Genomic DNA, 18,738 nt, shown 5'->3' with positions numbered 1-18,738 from the left:
TGACGACAATAATGTTAAAATAAATCAGAGTGGTCTCCCTTTCTTTTAGTCGCATTTTACAGACTTGTATATTGTTGACAAAGGATCCCCAATCTATGGCCCGTTGATCCGTGACCTCCGAAGGCGTCGGTTGATCCAGCCGAGACCATTTGGCGAATGGTCTCGATCCTTTTGACCACAGTGGGCTTACAGTAAATCTGTATCGTTTACAGCTGTAGATCTACAGTTTTATTCTTTGATTTTCTAATAGGCCTATTCATACAATAGTTTTAAAAGTTTTCTATTTTCTAGAGTTGGTGTCCAGCGCTATCCGCTTTTCGGAGATCCCGTTAGGTCGAATCTCTTACTCACCGTTGCCCCGGGGCCCCACAGGGGGGGGGGGACTGAACATAACCCCTTTGATTGCCTTTTACACTTGCCGGCTGCTCATTCATCAGCGGCAAGCAACCAGTACCCTTGGCCACCCCAAGAGAGCGGGGTGTTCACCCGGCGACCACGATGAGGTGGTACTGGAACGCCGAATTGTTAAAGTTCCTAGTAGATATAAGTCTTAAGAACTTTAAAAGGAAGGGTGTGATAATAACGTCAAAAGGAAGGATGTACTAATATTATATGATATTACGTCATTGTTTGCTGTTTATGTTTTGTGCAAAAGCAAAAGGATTTGACGGAAATAAAAAGAGAGAGTCTACTATGTCTACTTTGATAATCACAGTCTCAGTTATTATTATCATTATTATTAATTAATGTCTACAGAATGTTAATGTTAATATATATCAGTGACAACAGAACAGATTATGTGCACTGCTTCTATAGTGTCCATTCTTTCAGTTGTTGATTCAGAAAGTTTCTCCAACAGTATGATGATTTTGTCGAGATGCAAGGAAACTGTCGACGTAACTTCTTCTCTTGTATTACTCTTTTTTTTTATAATACCAGCTTCATCTTCTTTCAGTTTTGCCCATCTCTGGGGTTAATTTAAATTGGCTGCGTTATCATAGGTTTCACCTTTGCGTCACGCTGTTTTGTAGCCCCACTCTGGTCAACTCGGCATGGGGGAAGTTTCCATAGAAAGAATAACATTTTTTTAAATTTCACAAATAAAAAATATGCCATGATTGTTAAATTTCCTCTGACGAAAAGACATACATCTCGTTTTTTTTTATTCATTTTCCCAACTTTGCTATTCACACTTTTATCACTCTATAAGAGCGGTTTGTTTGTTTTTAATTTAGAAAAGCATGTTTCCATTGGATTGAGGAAAGATGAATAGAGGGGTAATAACTCGAGTGTGAAGTTTAATTCTGAAATTATAGAAGCCAAACCCGAATAATGGACAATTCTAGCATTATTAAGAATAACTATTGGATCTGTTATACTCGATTCTGTAAATTTTGCTTCAAGGTTAATTAGAATAGCCGTAAAATACTCGCCATTTAAATCTATTATTAGCAAAGGTAACAAGATACCTGGAATTCGCTGTATATCATACAGTTTTATTCGTGGCAACAAAGAGAGGAATATTCTTAGTTTTTGCTGCAAGCACATGTTTGATCTCTTTTGAAAGAAAAATAAATCGGTAACAAATCTATTAAAGATTTGCATTTTAAAATGTAAAACTAACTTTAAAAAAAAAACTTTGATCTCTGTGGGAAAAATATTTTTAAAATGTCAACAAAGTCAACGTACTGATAGACCTAGATCTAAGTTTAGTCTTTGTTATAAATTTAATCCAGAAATGTTGAAAAAAAACACACCCGTTGACGCTAATTGTCAATTAAATATATTAGTTAAGTATTTACAAACAAATTTCGGACACCCATTTGGGGGCCCTCTGAAGTGGGGGCACGGGGGATCTTCAAATTCTCCCCCAATAGCTATGCCACTGCTCCCAAATTACTGAAATTCATTGAGTGCTTGCATGAGGAAACAAAATGTAGGCCTACAATGCAATTCAATGAAGCCCAATCAGCACCTTTTGAGGTCAGTAGTGGAGTCAAGAAGGGATATGTGCTCACACCTAATCTGTTTGACATATTCTTCTCCTGCCTAGTGCATTATATGCTTACAGCGACATCAACGAAAGTGTATTTCTCTAATACAAGATCCTCTGGAAAACTCTTAAGGTTGAAGGCAAAAACCAAAGTTAGGAAGATACTTATCAGGAAGTTCCACTACACTGATGAACCAGCTAATGTAGTTGACTCTACTACTCAGCTTCAAACCCTATTTGATTAGGCCTAACTATCTGCTGCTTGTCAGAAGTTTGGCTTTAATATTAGTCAAAGCAAGACTAAAATATTAGTTCAGAACATAAATATTGCACCTCACATAACCATTAAGAGCCTAATGTCCAATGTATGGAAATTATTGACAATTATTGTTATGTTGGCTCCATCATATCCAACGATATTCTGCTGGATAAAGACATCTACAACATGATAGACAATGCAATGAGCACCATGTTACGGCTTCAGAAAGAGTGTGGGGAAATGTCTTGCTGACTAACAATACCAAAGCCTTGGTCTACCTGATCTGTACAATACGGAAGTGAAACATGGTCAATATCTTCCACCTTCGATGCCTAATGCAGATCTTTGGAATAGGGCGAAAAGATAAAATAACCGACGAGGAAGTGCTGCGAAGAGCAGGGTGCCAGGACATACGCGCTGTTTTCAGCAGCAGACGCCTTGACTGGCTTGGTCACGTTCATAAAATGCCATAAGGTCTTCCACAAGACATTCTGTATGGTAATCTAACAGAAGGCAGGAGAGCCGCTGGTCGTCCACTTTTAAGGTATACTATGTATGCAAACGCGACATCAAGCTCTTCAAAATTGGCATTAACAAGTTGGGAAAAAGTGGCATTGGATAGACCCAGATAGAGAGCGAGCATAATGGAAGGGTCCCGGATTGCAGATGCCTTACACAGCAGCAGTAGAAAGAAGGATAACAGTGCAACAGCCCCTGGTGATTACACATGCCCAGCCTGTGACCGCAGCTGTGTATAATTGATTTGCCTCTTTAGTCACTCAAGAAGTTGCAAAGGGAAATACGTTTTCTCTCGAGACGTGAAAATGCCACAGTTCGGGTTAGGACAGCTAGCTATTTTATAGGTTTTTTTTTGTGCGTTTTTTTATAATACATTTTCTAGTCTTCATTGGGTAGCAACATGATTGGTACGCCTATAACGCTTTTCAGCATAGGCCTATTATAGTTGATGACATGGTGCGAGCCGAGATAACGAAATGTTTACTCGGATTGTAGAAACATCCATGAAAGTGGACAAATCTATACTTTCTGCAGCATTAAAAATCAAGTCACTATGTTTGATACACTAAGAAAGTATGGCTGTTATTAAGGAAAAATACCATTAGCCTAAATGAGTGTTATTGGCGGACGTTGACTTGTAGCACCAAAACCTATGTTAGACAACTAAACAACCGTTGTAGGTGTATTATAGCTTGTAAAACTTGAAAAATTCGTCTATGCATTTTATTCATTCTTTACTACGTACAGAATTACTTTACGAGCCTTGCGTGTAGCAAAGTCATACAGTATATCATAATAATTCTGTTTCCTAAATAGATCACGCTCAATAGCAAGAATTACCAAATGTTCAATCTATCTTTGAGAATTTTTTACCTCAAGTAATTCTTCATTAGTTTGAGACGCGAGAAGCTTGTTTCACCAGATTACAAAATTACGGCTGATGCATAATGCGCGCATAAGATTGGCGTTTTCCATATTGAATGACATCCCAAAATGACAATTTTTGTGAATATATTTCCGTATATTTTAAGGACTTTTTCGTATATTTTGCGATTTCGGGAGATTTCCAGCAGCTCCTGGTAAATCTGCTTTAAGTTATAAAATGGTTTAATTTAATAATTTATAGGCCTACACCTTGAATTAACGCGAGTCCTATGAAAGTGCGGGGCCCACTGCGGTCGCATAGGTTGCAGTGGCCTAAGACCGGCCCTGCAAAATAGCGGCGTCTGCTACGCTAGTGACTTATACTTTCTGACCACATTCCCATGTTTGACTAAAGCATTCGATGTCAGCCTTGAGAGTCTTTGGCAGATCCAGTCTATCCAGCATTCGATGTCAGCCTTGAGAGTCTTTGGCAGATCCAGTCTATGTTAGCTGACCTGATCAACTGATTACAATGGCAAGTTAATGCCGTCAAGGTGAATACTCTTCAAATTAATCATCTCATACCATTTTAGGCTTCGAGGACTTGAATATATTAAAAAAAATTGACACTTAAAATTGCATTTTATAATAATGAATCAATCATTTTTAATGGTTCTTTCATTTATGAACTGATAGAAATCTTCAGACAGTTTGAGCTTTTACATGTTTTCTTTTTCCTAAAAAAATTCATTCATTATCTAATGTAATTTTAAGGAACATAGAAATTGAATTTGACAAATTTTGGTCATCAAAATGGCTTTTTTTTTTTTTAAATGGCATTGTAAGTTAAAGTTTTTTTTTAAAGTTATTTTTAAATAAATTTGACATTTAAAGACTTTCCCCCCCCAGAATGAACTATTTCTTTATACCAGTACAGGTATTCTTTTTAAAAACTTGACATTAAAATAGTTATTCACCAGAATGAGTTAACATGATACCGGTATTTAAATTTTTAGGACTGGGTGTTTTCTTTTTGACAACTGTTACTTTGTAATTTCCTATAATCTGAATGAATCAGCGTATGTCGTTTTAAATGTGAGGACTGATTAAATTGTTTTGGACACATGAGACATTTAAATGGCTTTTCACCAGAATGGATCAACTCATGACGTTTGTAAGTAGTGGCATAACTAAATCCTTTTTGACAAATGTTACATTGAAATAATTTAGTACCAGAATGAGTATTTTGATGGTATTTCAAATTTGACGCATGTGTAAACTCTTTTTGACAGACATTACATTTAAATTGTTTGATAGCAGAATGAAGCATCTTATGCTTCCGAAAGCTTGACGCACAAGAGAGTTCTTTCTGACAAATGTGACATTTAAATGGCTTTTTTCTAGTATGAATTATGTTATGGTCTTTAAAACTTCTGGCATGACTAAATTCTCTCTGACAAATGTGACATAGGAATAGTTTTATTCCGCAATGATTGGCTAGGTGAACTTTTAGGCACCATTTATTAACAAAATGTTTTTGACACAAATCACATTTCATTTTTCCCTGATCTCTATGAATATTCATAACGGTTGTGAAGACTGCAGACTGCAGAAATGTTGTAGGACATATGAAACATTTGAATGTCTTTTGAGTAGAATGAATGACCTCAAGGGGACCTGAGTGTATGATCTCTTTCTGACAATCTTCACATTTAAAATGACTTTTATTTGTATGAATCATCTCATGGTGTTTCAAGCTTGTGATAGTACTGAATCCTTTCTGACAATGTTGACAATGAAATGGTTTGAAACCAGAATGAATCATCTCATGGCATTTTAAGCTATTGGAATGCCCAAATTCTTTACAACAAATGTGACATTTGAATTGTTTTATTCCACAATGATTCAACAGATGAATTTGTAAGCTCCATTTAATCAAAAATTGTTTTTGACACAAGTCACATTTAAATATTTTTGAATTTTGTTTTCTTGCAAATTCATCAAAATGAATCATCTCGTGGCATTTTAAGTTTGAGGATTGACTGAATACTTTATCACAAATTTTACATTGATAAGGCTTTTTACCAGAATGAATCATCTCATGGCGTTTCAAATGTGATTGCTGACTGAAGAATTTATTGCAAATTTCACATTTATATGGCTTTTCACCAGAATGAGTCATCTTATGGCGTTTCAAAAGAGAGGACTCATTGAATATTTTATCACAAATTTCACATTGATAGGGCTTATCAGAATGAATCATCTGATGTATTTTCAGTTTTGATGATGATATGAATTCCTTCTGGCAGATGTGACATTTAAATAGTTTTATTCCACAGTGACTTGACAGGTGATCTTTTAAGTATGTGATATTAAACATTTGTTTCTGACACAAGTCACACTTCAATTTTTTTCTACCTGAATGTTGTTTCAATTGTGTAGATTGATACAATTCTTTCGGAGGAATTTCACATTTGATTGTTCTAGTAGAATGAATCAATTCATGGCTTTTCAAGATGGATGAAGTAGAGAATGTTTCTCTACATATTTGAAATTGTTTTTCTGCATAAACCCTCTGATGGTTTATATGTTCATTGGAATGATCTTTCTCTTGATCTATAAAGCCTCCACCATTTACATCTTTGTTTTGAGTGTTTCTGTCACATATATCTTGGTTTAAAGTCATTTCTTGATTCTGACTCACCATTTTTTCCTGCAAAATGAAACAAATATTTCTGTTGAGTTTTACTAGCCTATCAGATAAAACAAAATACTAATAAAATAACACTAACACTTTTGCCCGGAATAACAAGTATTCTTTATCTAAATCAGGGTTTCCTTAACATTTTGTTTTACCCATGGATCTATTTTTAAAGTCAAAACATTTTGTTTAAGAAGTTTTTATTGAAATTATAACTTTTGTTTAAAATTTAAAAAAAAATAACATTTATGAATGTACCGAGATTTTATGAGTGTCCAGCTCAAAGTTTGTCAGTAGTAACCTCCAACCCGAGAAGTTTCCTTTTTAGCGGCACTTAAAAGAGAAAAGCTGCTATTCATTTAGAGTGGTCTGTGTGTCATGTTTATACGGCAAAAACTTGAAAAAAATATTGAATATCTAAAATAATGTAATTTTAGATCCTCCAAAATTCTGGTGCAATGGCTACTTCTTTGTTTTATTTTTAAATTAAATATGCAAGACTTCCGAGGAGGTCATTCTTTACAATAGGCTTCTTATCAAAGGGGCTAGAGTTGGAATCCCTAGTTGAGCAGAATTTTTTTTTCTTTTATAAAGGCAGCACAAAAACCTCACTCACTCCCCCTCATTAGTTCACAAGAAAAAAAAAGAGATTGGACCAATGCACAATTTGAAAGTTGCACTATACAAAAGCAATTGAAAGAATATCTCCATACACACAAAATGTATGAAAGCAGTGCACCAAATGAATTATACATGACTAGATCTAGTAGAAGTGAAGAAGAGTTCCAAATTTATTACACAAGGGTTTGTGTTGTGTTAGTCCCCAAATAGTCTCAATCTTTATTTTTGTGTGTGTTTATTAAGATGAAAAGCCACTATTAGTTTTTTTTTCATCTATCTGTCATGTTTATATAGAAAAAGCTAGAAAAGCTATTGAAAAATTGATTTCTCCTTTTGTGCAAAAGTTATCAATAATAGGTTGTTAGTGAAAAACAAATCTAAATAAATGATTCTTTGTACTTTTATTACCTACTTTAGATAATCAAAAACAAGTTAATGGTGGGGCTGCCTTTGAGTTTGCATGATAACACAAACTTTCTTTGTAATCTTGTTTTTTTTTTTTTCATTTTGCGATGAGTTTCATAACAGCACTGAATCCATGTTCTATCAAATAGGAAGATGGAAAAACAGTCAAAACTTCTGTACAGTAATCCAAAATAAGATAAGAGATGAGATAATTTTTATTGGTCCAATCAAATGGAAATTCAGTTTGACTACAATTTGACCACTTCAGCGTAACTACTGTACAATAACAATATAGATGCAAATACGAACAACATTCACACAAGAAACACATACACTTTATGAATTAGACTTCTATGTACTTCTCGATGATGATAAATGAACTTGTAACACTCTGACCGAAAGTGGGATGAAGAGTTTTAAAATCTTTCTGTTTTAGTCCTAATGAAAGGAGATGACCACTTCATTAAGGTCTGATGTAACAGTGGTTTAATGGGTGCATGTTATCTTTAAGAATCGTGAGTGTTTTGGAAAGGCATCTTTCATGAAAAAACTCTTCAAGAGATAGTAGCTGTGTTTGAGTGGTATAACCAGAATTTGTGGTACCCTTGTTCATGCATGTTGTAAGTCCCTCATTTGTGGTTATTTCAAAAATCTGCTCCAGAATTAGTATCTATTCATCCATGTTTAGGATCTAAGTTTGACCTTACGCAAAAGGGTTCAAGTGCTGGGCATAGCTTAAGAATCACAATAAGAAAAACCCTAGAGTGTGATGTTTTATACTGAAAACAGTTATGTAGTAAAAATAAAATTGTTCTCAGTGTTAAGTGTGTCTGTGTGTATGTTTCTATGGTGACGGTAATTAGTTGAAAGCTATACAGTTGTCAGTGCACTAGTGATAGGCTTGGTTGTCATTGTACTAATAATATGCTTGGTTGCCAGTGTACTAGTGATAGGCTTGGTTGTCAGTGTACCAATGATAAGTTTGGTTGTCAGTGTACTAGTGATAGACTTGGTTGTCAGTGTACCAATGATAAGTTTGGTTGTCAGTGTACTAGTGATAGGCTTGGTTGTCAGTGTACCAATGATAAGTTTGGTTGTCAGTGTACTAGTGATAGGCTTGGTTGTCAGTGTACCAATGATAAGTTTGGTTGTCAGTGTACTAGTGATAGACTTGGTTGTCAGTGTACCAATGATAAGTTTGGTTGTCAGTGTACTAGTGATAGACTTGGTTGTCAGTGTACTAATGATAGACTTGGTTGTCAGTGTACTAGTGATAGACTTGGTTGTCAGTGTACTAGTGATAGGCTTGGTTGTCAGTGTAATAATAATAGACTTGGTTGACAGTGTACTAATGATAGACTTGGTTGTCAGTGTACTAGTGATAGGCTTGGTTGTCAGTGTAATAATAATAGACTTGGTTGTCAGTGTACTAATGATAGACTTGGTTGTCAGTATATTAGATCAATATGATATAAGGAATAATAGTTGTACTTTTTAATTAGATTGACTTTATTAAAAACTGCTTTAGATGTTTTGTTTAGCAATCAAAAAGCCCCTTACCACCCCAAAAAGAACAATATTTAATGTTTGTCAATGTTAGCAAAGTAGAGGGAATAATGGCTTCCGTAACAATGGGTCTGGAGTTTGAATCTTCAGGAAGACAGGGATTTTGAGATTTTTAGGCTGCCCATCTCTAATGGTTACCTGACATTAGTTGGGGAAAGTAAAGGTGGTTGGTTGTTGTACTGGCCACAGGACACCCTCATCAACTGTCAGCCATGGAAATAGATGACTTTTACGTCAACTGCCCTATAGATCACAAGGTCTGAACTTTACTTTAAAGTTAGAAAAGTACATCAAAGAAAAATGTCCTTAAAATAGAATGCACATATTTATAAACAAAAGATTAATGCTTGTACTAAAATGGTAACAAGATCTTTGTATCAAACTGGTGAGGAAATTATTACATATAGTACAACTTCATTCATCAACATGTGGGCTATCCAAAAATTGGCAATTACAATAATAATAATTATCATAGTTAAGGTACATGATTTATAAAAAAAATAATTCAATATAAATAAATATTACCAATTATAAACCCCTTTATGACATCATAAATTGCTCTAGATCTGATTCTTCTAATCATCAAAAGAAGTTTCAAAATGTAACTTTATATTAGCTAGTTATTATGTTCAAGCTTTCAAGTGAAAAAATATTATGTTTAGATGTAGCCTGTATTTTCTGAGATAGTTTATATTAAAATGAAAAAAAAAATGTCTATGCCAATAAATGTAATTTTCTTAGCACTTTATTCACAAATGACAATCCCAACTAGAAAAGAAACAATTCTGAATACAATTATGCTCAATCTCATAAAAACATAAAGTTTTGTTCTCTCTCTTATTGGATACAAGTTTTTGATTCAGTTCAATCATTTTCAAAGTGTAAACATGGAAAACATGCTATTTAATAAGTTGATTCTCACGCATTACAATGATAACCCTTTTTATTACCTATTAAAATTACATCATGAAGAAGTTTACTAATACATGATGATATTACCGGTATCAAAACACCATGAAGACGCTTACTAATATGAGATGATAATACCGGTATCAAAACATCATGAAGAAACTTACTAATACATGATGATATTACTGGTGTCAAAACATCATGAAGACGCTTACTAATATGAGATGATAATACCGGTATCAAAACATCATAAAGAAGCGTACTAATATAAGATGATGATATTTCCACAAGCTGAATCTCATCGCATTTTAAACTTGAGGAAAGAATTGTTTCTGACACATTCAAATGTTTTTGTTTTAATTTGTAGGTCAGAGATAAGTCTGCATATCTACATGAATTAATACTCTTTTCCTTAATCTTGAAGAATGAATCGGTTGGTGACATTCAAATTTAAGAACCTTGTATGTTCTTTTTGACCAATGTAAAATGTCCATAGCTTTTTTTTTTTTCTTTTTTTTTGAATATTTTCATGGTGTTTAAATATAAAAACAAGAAAAACAACAAAAAAAACTTTATTAAAAACAAAGCTTATATTAAGTGTAATTGTATCAGTAAGTTTGGATTAGTCATGTTATTAAGTACATACATCTAGACTATCTGTATGATTAGAAATATTTTTACCTATTGTTTTTGTTTAGCGCAATTTCATGCTTTTACCTTTCTCAAAGCGCTATCATCCTATCACTTGTCTGAACAAATTGATAAGGGAATGGGGGAAGAAAGAAATACGAGGTATCTGTATAAATGTTACAATGATCACTTTTTAAATACACTAAAAAAAAGTTTTATGATTTATTTAAAACTTAGGGCTAAAGCCTCCTCATGGGAACTAATTCAACTTAAACCACCACATCTGTCAAGTATTATTTCTTTCCCTTGTTCAAGTCATTATAAGTTAATTAACAAATTGATTTATGTTTTAAATTGATTCTTGTTTTGTCAGGAACAAAATTTAATTTTGCAAAATTTCAACCTGATCCGAGATTGGGTGTGTGAGAAATAACATGACCAAACATTTGACTGGACAGACCGAGTGAGTTGATATAAGTTTTGCAAAAAGAGCTAATTCTTTTAGACAAATGTTACTTTTAATCAGAAAGAGTTATCGTTTGACTTTACAAACTGACTTCTTTTTATTTATTAAGTACAATTAATAAGCTTTGTAAAACACATATATTAAGTAAGAAGACCATGCAGATTCTTCAAGACCAATTTCAGGTTTAAATAGCTTTTCCACGAATGACTTTTTCAAAAATGAGGAATGCATTAAATCTCACTGAAAATTGCAAATTAAATTTATTTTTTTTATTTTATGCTGATGCAAACTTTTGAATTCTTTCTAATGAATTTGACATTAAAAGGGTTTATTATCAGAATGAATCATTTCATGGCGTTTTAAGAGTGAAGATCGTCTGAATTCTTTTAGGCAAATGCTACATTTATATTCTCTTATCCCAGAATGAATCATCTCATGGCGTTTTAAGTTTGAAGAACGATTGAATTCTTTTAGGCAAATATTACATTTAAAAGGCTTTTGACCAGAATGAATATTTATTTTATGTTCTTTTAAGTATTTAAACTGTTTGAATTCTTTCTGACAAATATCACAGTTGAATGTTTCTTTAACAGAATGAAGATTTATTTTATGGTGTTCTAGGCCTGCAGGCTGTTTGAATTCTTTCTGACAAATGTCACATTTAAATGGCTTGCTATCAGAATGAATCATCTCATGGTATTTTAAGGTTGAAGTGCGTTTGAATTCTTTTAGGCAAGTGTTACATTTAAATGGCTTTTGACCAGAATGAGTTATTTCATGACTTTTCAAGCATCTGGACTCTTTAAACTGTTTTTGACAAATCCTACATTGAAATGGCATTACTTCAGAATGAATCATCTTATGGCGTTTTAATAATGAGGAATTGATGAATTCTTTTCTACAAACTTCACATTTGAATGGCTTTTTAGCAGAATGAATCATCATTTCATGGTTCTTTAAACTTGAAGAATAATAGTATTCTTTGTGACAAACGCGACATTTCAATAATTTTATTCCACAATGAAAGGCTAGGTGAGAAATTAAGTTTCCTTTACTCGCAATTTTTTTTTGACACAAGTCACACTTGAGTATTGTTAATTTTTTCCTTTTAGAACGCATACATTTGTGGCTCTTAAAGTTTGATAAAGTAGAGAATGATTCTGTACATATTTGAAATTGGTTGGATAGATTCTCTGCATAAACCATCTGATGTTCATTGAAATGTTGTCCTTGAACTTTAAAGTTTCCAGCATACACCTCTTTGTTAGGTGTGATTCTAGTATACACATCTTTGTTAGGTGTGATTCTAGTATACACATCTTTGCTGAAAGTAATTTCTTGATTCAATATTTTTTTCTGTAAGAAGAATAAATATCATTCTAAAACAAGTTTTATACATAATTTGATACTTAACATAGTAAATTTGATATGAAAAGTTGAATAGTGCAAGTCTACAATTGCACTATTAACATTGTTACTTAACATTGTTACAATTGGACACAACAATGGAGACAGATGTCAATAAATGTATCTGAGATGATCATTATTACTACAAAAAATCTGGAATGAAAATAAAAAATTAAATGTGGAAGGCTACATGTGTTTCCAGTTCAAGAGCTCCCAAATCAGCTTTGGAATGTCTAGATTTATTTGAAAAAAAAAGGTGTATGAATTTACATTTATTCACATTTGATTATAGTAATACCTATAGTAAAATCATTAAATTTAATGCATAACAAGCATATCGACATTGACCTAGGTCAATAATAGTAATTCGTTTTATAATTAATGTAAACGATTTATAGCAAAAATTTAAACTGTTTAAAATTAGTTAAGTTAAGTAAAGTTCCTCTTTCAGACTATGCAATCTATAGAGCAGATGATGTTAAGGTCATCTGTTTCTGTGGCCAACGGTTAACGAGGGTGTCATGTGGCCAGCACAATGACTAACCACCTTTACTTTCCCCAACTTAAGTCAGGTACTCATTAGAGTTGGGTGGACTTAAAAATCCCAGTCTTCACAGAGATTTGAACCCAGAACCCCAGGTTCAGAAGTTTAGCATTTAACCACTCTGCCACCATGCCTCCAGTTTAAAACTACCTAATTTAATAATTGTAAAATCCTATTCAACATTTAAAATTGTTCCACATCTTGTTGTCATGAAATTCAGTTTAACATGTAACATATGAACTAGTTGAACAGTGTTAGCTTCATACATTTGAACTAGTTGAATAGTGTTAGCTTCATACATTTGAACTAGTTGAATAGTGTTAGCTTCATACATTTGAACTAGTTGAATAGTGTTAGCTTCATACATTTGAACTAGTTGAATAGTGTTAGCTTCATACATTTGAAGTAGTTGAATAGTGTTAGCTTCAAACAATAGCCTATACAATTTCAGAAATTACAAAAAAAAACAATGTCTATGTCAGTAAATTAATTTTCACTTAATTGATAAATTACAATCCTAACTAGAATTGAAACAGTTCTTTAAGAAATTATGCACATAAAGAAATTACATTGAAAGTTTTGTCATTTCTTTTTAGTTCCAAGTTTTTAGTTCACTTTTTAAAGTATAAAAATCTAAAACAAAAAGTAAATTATTACACAGTACTAATGTCCCCCTTTTTTTTAAACCTGAAACATCATGGAATATCCTGTTATATTAAGATTATGGAATACAAACTTCTGTATGTATTTTAAATTAGATGAGATTCTTATGTAACTGTAGCTGTATACCTCTAAAGTTACAAGCATACTTAAGTGTAAAATGTCATTACATGCTAAGAGTCATTATTTATGTGGCATCTTTCAGTCATTTAAGTATTACCCTAAGTGTGTACAGTAGCATAATTCCTTGCCACTGTTGCAGTAGGTAAGGTCACTTTCTTGGGTAACCCAGCTTCCACTTTGCAGAGACTTGTTCCTGTTCCCCAGTCTTGCAAAGTAGCAGATTAGCGTTTAAGCAGATGTTTTAGGAACTCTCTGCCTTAGAAGCCTCTGCCAGTACTCCATCTGGGCCTGCCACCTTAAACCTCAATGCACTTTTGACACCCTTGATAATTTCCACTGCTGAAATTATGTCTGGAATAAATTCTGGAGGTTGTTGGTTTAAATTTTCCTGAAAATATGGAAGTTTTCTTTCTCTCTGTCCAACACCACACTGGTGATGACCTTTCTTTGTCTTACACTGGCTTGTTAGTGTTGGTTTTTTTTCTTCCCTGCATTGGCTTTCATTTCATGGAAGACTATTTGTCCCCTCTTGTATTCCTATTACTGACTTGTTAGCTAACCACTACTAGCAAATGGGGTGGAATGGATGATATCAGATAATATATGAAACATCTTAAATAAAACCAGGTTTGCCTTTACCACTATTCAACAAATCTCATGCTCCCAAGCAGTGTGTTTACAGTATAAGATCTAGATCTTAAATGCAATTGTTAAGTTGGTCATTCTATAGGGTTCCAAGACATGTAGAAATACTTAAATAAATATGAAAAAAACTCAAAAGACTTTCTACAACAGTAGCCTGTGCTGAATAATGGGAACTAGGTGACCAAAAAGACATCAAATGTGAACATGTGGAAAAGAACAAAGCAGAACACCATAGCCCAAGACATTAAATAGCAAAAAATGGAGCTGGATAGAACACATCTTGTGAAAAACAACTGAAATTGTTGCAAAGTAAACACCTGTCTAGAATCTGCAGGGAAAAAAGAAAAGTTCAGGCCCAAAAAAACATGGTAGAGGTCATCCATCAGCAAAGGAGAGAATACTGGAATGGCTAGGTAGCAGATGAAGAAAGCTGCTAAGAGTTGAGTTTGGTAAAGACATGTGGTTGCAGCTGGTTGTATACAGGATTAAGTAAGTATTATAAACATATTGCCTTACCTGTGTCTCTCCTGCCAAAAATAATTTTGAACTTTGACCAACAGAGCTGTTTTCAGGTGTCTCTGACTGTATAGGCCAGTCCATCTTCTCAATTTTTAAGTTATTTTTTAGATCACTCATTAAGTCTTGTTTCATGCCATCCATCACTGAGATTGACTGGTCATGTTCTTCAGGTGTCTTTGTAAATAAAATTTGAGATCTACATTAAAATCTCAAATGTAATTAAACATAGATTTTAATGGACTGAATCTTTAGCTGTCTGACTTTTTAAAACTGGCTCCTTAATCTTAATTTTTATCAGCCATGAATACGAAAAAATATTTTTTTCGCTAGTCTGCTAGTTTACCACGTTTAGATCTCAAAATCCATTATTAAAATGTGATTTAACCATATTTGAAGCATTCTAAATTATTTGATTTTGTAAAAGTGAACCTTTTATTTTTTTAAATTATTTATGTAATAGTAATCATAAAGTTGTAATGGAAAAGAAGGGAAATAATAATATCATTTTTGAAATAAAATTTATATGTAGAAAACTCAAAGGTCCCTTTAGTTCTTTGAAATGTCCAGAATCTATTTAATAAGTTCTAAGAAAATGCAAATTATGTTTACTACCATTACAAATAATAATATATATATATATAATATACATTAATTTAACAATTCAAATCAACAAGACATAGTCATCTAGTAAATCTAAAAACACTACTAAATATTCTTCATCAGCCACAAGTTTTCAAGTTTTTACCCTATAAGAAAACGCAACATAACACATTTTTTTTCTATCTAGACAATTATTGTTAAATTGAAGAATCTAATGAAAGCTTGAAATAACAATTTAGTATTAGCTATGAATAAAAAATGGCCTCACCTGTGTCCCTTCTGCCTTACATAATTCAGAACTTTGACTAACCGAGCTCTCTTCTGATGGCTCTGAATGTATAGACATTTCCATCTCAATTTTTATATTTTTAAGATCATTATTAAAGTCTTGTTTGATGTCATCCATCATGGATGTTGAGTGAATATGTCTTCAAATATCTTAGTCAATAAAACTTGAGTACTATATTTTGATCTCAAATGTCTTTTACTATGATTTTGAGGGACACTTTTATGCTATCATGATAAAAAGTATATTCTACTTAATATCTTCCATAAATGCAATTGAGGACATTTTTGTTTCCAGGAGTCAAAATGACTTTTATCTCTAGTACTTCTGTGCTGTTTAATAATTGAATCATATTGGCCAGCTCAATAAAGAAGTCTTGTTAATCATTATAATTCATGGCCTTGCAATCAAAATAAATGCTCCTGTAAAAAAAAATGAAAATAGTAAATACCTGGATAAAATGTTAAGAAAAAAGATTTATACAGACCTTTCACCTAACACATATACAGAGGTTTTTAGGTTGTATCATACTCTGGAGAAGCAGTGCATTTCTTGTTTGTGTGAGATTTATGAAATGTGTGTTCATCCTTATCTTATCTTTAATATTACAGATGTTACTTCAAAAAAGAAGATAATTACATGCTATGTATTTCATGTTTCAATCAATGACTTAGACTTGTCGTTGGTTTTCCTGTCTGATTAAGGCAACCCTTTCCATTCTCTAATGGCACTTGGGAAGATGGAGCACAAATTTGTTCTATCTTATGGAATAAGAAATATGCCTTTATCTTTGTATCTTTTTGAGTAATTCATTAGGTTTTGTTTTTCTATTTGTAAATTAAGGTTTAGTGTTTTATTTATTATAACTAATTACTTCTTATTCTTTTGTCCTGAAGTGTCTCTATGTTTAGTGTTTTTACTAATGGTGTTACTGTAATCAAATTTGAATATTCGTTTGTTATAAATCTCACTGCTCAATTTTGTATTTGTTCCCATTTCTTTATGTTTTTTTGAGTTGAGGGATCCCAAACAGAGGATGCATAGATTGTAATATTGGCCTAAGTTAAATAACATTAAATTTTATGTTCTAGTTTGATATGTACACATTTCTTTTAATAAACCCTAATGTTTAGCTTGATTTTTTTCATTTATTATTACACCTATAAATCTGAGTTTTTAGTGTGTATGACTGTTTTACCATGAATAAAGTAAGTATATTTTAGTTGTTTAAATAGTTTTTTGTTACTCTCAATAACTGTCATTTTTCTGGGTGGAAAGATATACTCCAATTTGATTCCCATTTATTCTGTAATTCTAGCTCTGTTTGTAAAATTTCAATATCTTGTTGTGTGTTGTTTTTATTGTTCTTTATATATGCAGTCATCTGAATATAATCTGACTTAAGTTCCTGAACTAATGCAATTTGGTAGATCATTTACGTAAATTAAAAACAGTAGGGAGTAGGATAATCATAATAGTAATACTAATACTTAGTAATACTACTATAATTTATAAGTATAAGGATTCCCTGAGTTTTAGAAATGTTTTGTATTTATTTAAAAGTATTTTTGTTTAAGTTCATAAATACTAAAATCTTATAGTTATAGATCTACGGATATAGATATAGAAGTTATTTACAAAAAGAAGGTAATTACATCCTACCACATTTCATCTAGATTCAACCTTATATGCTCGGCGATCCCTTTTTACAATCCCCCACTCTGCCGCGACCCCCACCCACATACAGTTACAGCAAAAGAAGAATAGTCTAAAGTCACTAATAATAATAATAACAATCCATATTTTCAATGGTCTTTTAGGCGACCCTGTGCCTTAGCAAATCGTCAATCTAAGAACCAGTGTACACCCCAAGGCCAAGGGGGTCGCGATCCACAGGTTAAGAACCCCTGATCTAGATGGTATATGATAGTAGATGGTAGAATCTAAATGTATACCGGAATCTAGTGACTAGAACTAGTCTAGACTAATCTAGAATCTAGAGATCTTAACCATCACTTGATGAGTAGACTAGATATAAAATAAGGGAAGAGACTCTCAAGGGATATCACTAAGCCACAGACCTATATACTATATAAATGTAAGCTCGGACAGAAAAGACAATTTCACTGAACCATATAATCGCTGAGCCTAATTCTTCGGTTGTAAGGGTGGTTTAATTTCTGTGCAGAAATCATAGTTCGTGAACAAGATTAATCAAATATTTAGCCTATAGGCCTATTTGTTGATATTTTAACTCATTTGCATACTAGGTCGCACTCACTTAAATTCAATCATTTCAAAAATATAAAATGAAAGATTTGTCAGAACCTGGCTGGCTCATGGAAAGGGCTCAGACATTTTCTTTTAGTGGAGAAACTACATAGTCACTAATTTGTATTAACAAAAAAAAAATGTCACTAACCTAGGAAATATGTTACCTTCTTATATCAAGCCCCTTCCATCGTTATTGTCAAATACATCGTTAATACTAAATTTAAACTGGAGAGAGGATCCATAGCAGATTAATCGTTTATTCTACCGCCCCTCCACAAAAAACAAAACATTTAAAACAGGAAATTCAAATATGGTGACTGTTTTCCCACAGGTTCTAAAAATGTAATTCTCTGGCATGAATTTGTTACATTTATATGAAGAAGGAATTACTTTTTGGAAAATTTAGAATTATAAAAGAAAACTTTTAAGTAGAAGTGGAACATTACTGAGTTGAGTTTTGTATCCCAAATTTTGTTCGCACTGGTCATCTTGAATCTACCCATCTCTGTCAGACAAATAAAAACTAACTTCTATAATAACAAACTGACGCATATTGATGTTTCTATGTAGGTACATAACATAAATTGTTTATTTACATGAAATAACATATTACAACAATCATTACTACTATTACATAACTATACTGTCTGATTCAATTAAACAGAATCTTCAAATAATGCCATCAAACAAAAAGTACACAAATGACAATTTCCCAACTACCAGTGAACCAACTGACTTGGAATAGCA

At 32.7% G+C, this 18,738-nt stretch overlaps 1 protein-coding gene across 6 annotated transcripts; it reads right to left on the bottom strand.

Moving 5' to 3' along the window:
• Positions 1-4,276: 4,276 nt before the first annotated feature.
• On the bottom strand, positions 4,277-17,752 carry LOC106064857 (zinc finger protein 99-like). Of its 6 annotated transcripts, none has more exons than XM_013223486.2 (4): positions 17,673-17,752; positions 15,700-16,139; positions 14,829-15,005; positions 4,277-6,348 (listed from the first exon to the last, which is right to left on the bottom strand). In XM_013223486.2, exons 2-4 carry the CDS (start codon positions 15,838-15,840, stop codon positions 4,648-4,650), a joined length of 2,019 nt encoding a protein of 672 aa, XP_013078940.2. In that variant the 5' UTR covers positions 15,841-16,139; positions 17,673-17,752; the 3' UTR covers positions 4,277-4,647. The 6 variants fall into 6 exon arrangements, with proteins under 6 accessions (XP_013078940.2, XP_055897851.1, XP_013078943.2 ...); XM_013223491.2 differs by lacking the exon at positions 4,277-6,348 and adding an exon at positions 7,366-7,500; XM_013223490.2 differs by lacking the exon at positions 4,277-6,348 and adding an exon at positions 8,437-12,289.
• Positions 17,753-18,738: the final 986 nt, after the last annotated feature.

This window comes from Biomphalaria glabrata, chromosome 9 (genome assembly GCF_947242115.1).
Source record: "Biomphalaria glabrata chromosome 9, xgBioGlab47.1, whole genome shotgun sequence".
Classification (NCBI taxonomy): Eukaryota; Metazoa; Mollusca; class Gastropoda; family Planorbidae; genus Biomphalaria; species Biomphalaria glabrata.
This window is presented reverse-complemented; position numbering and strand designations above follow the sequence as displayed.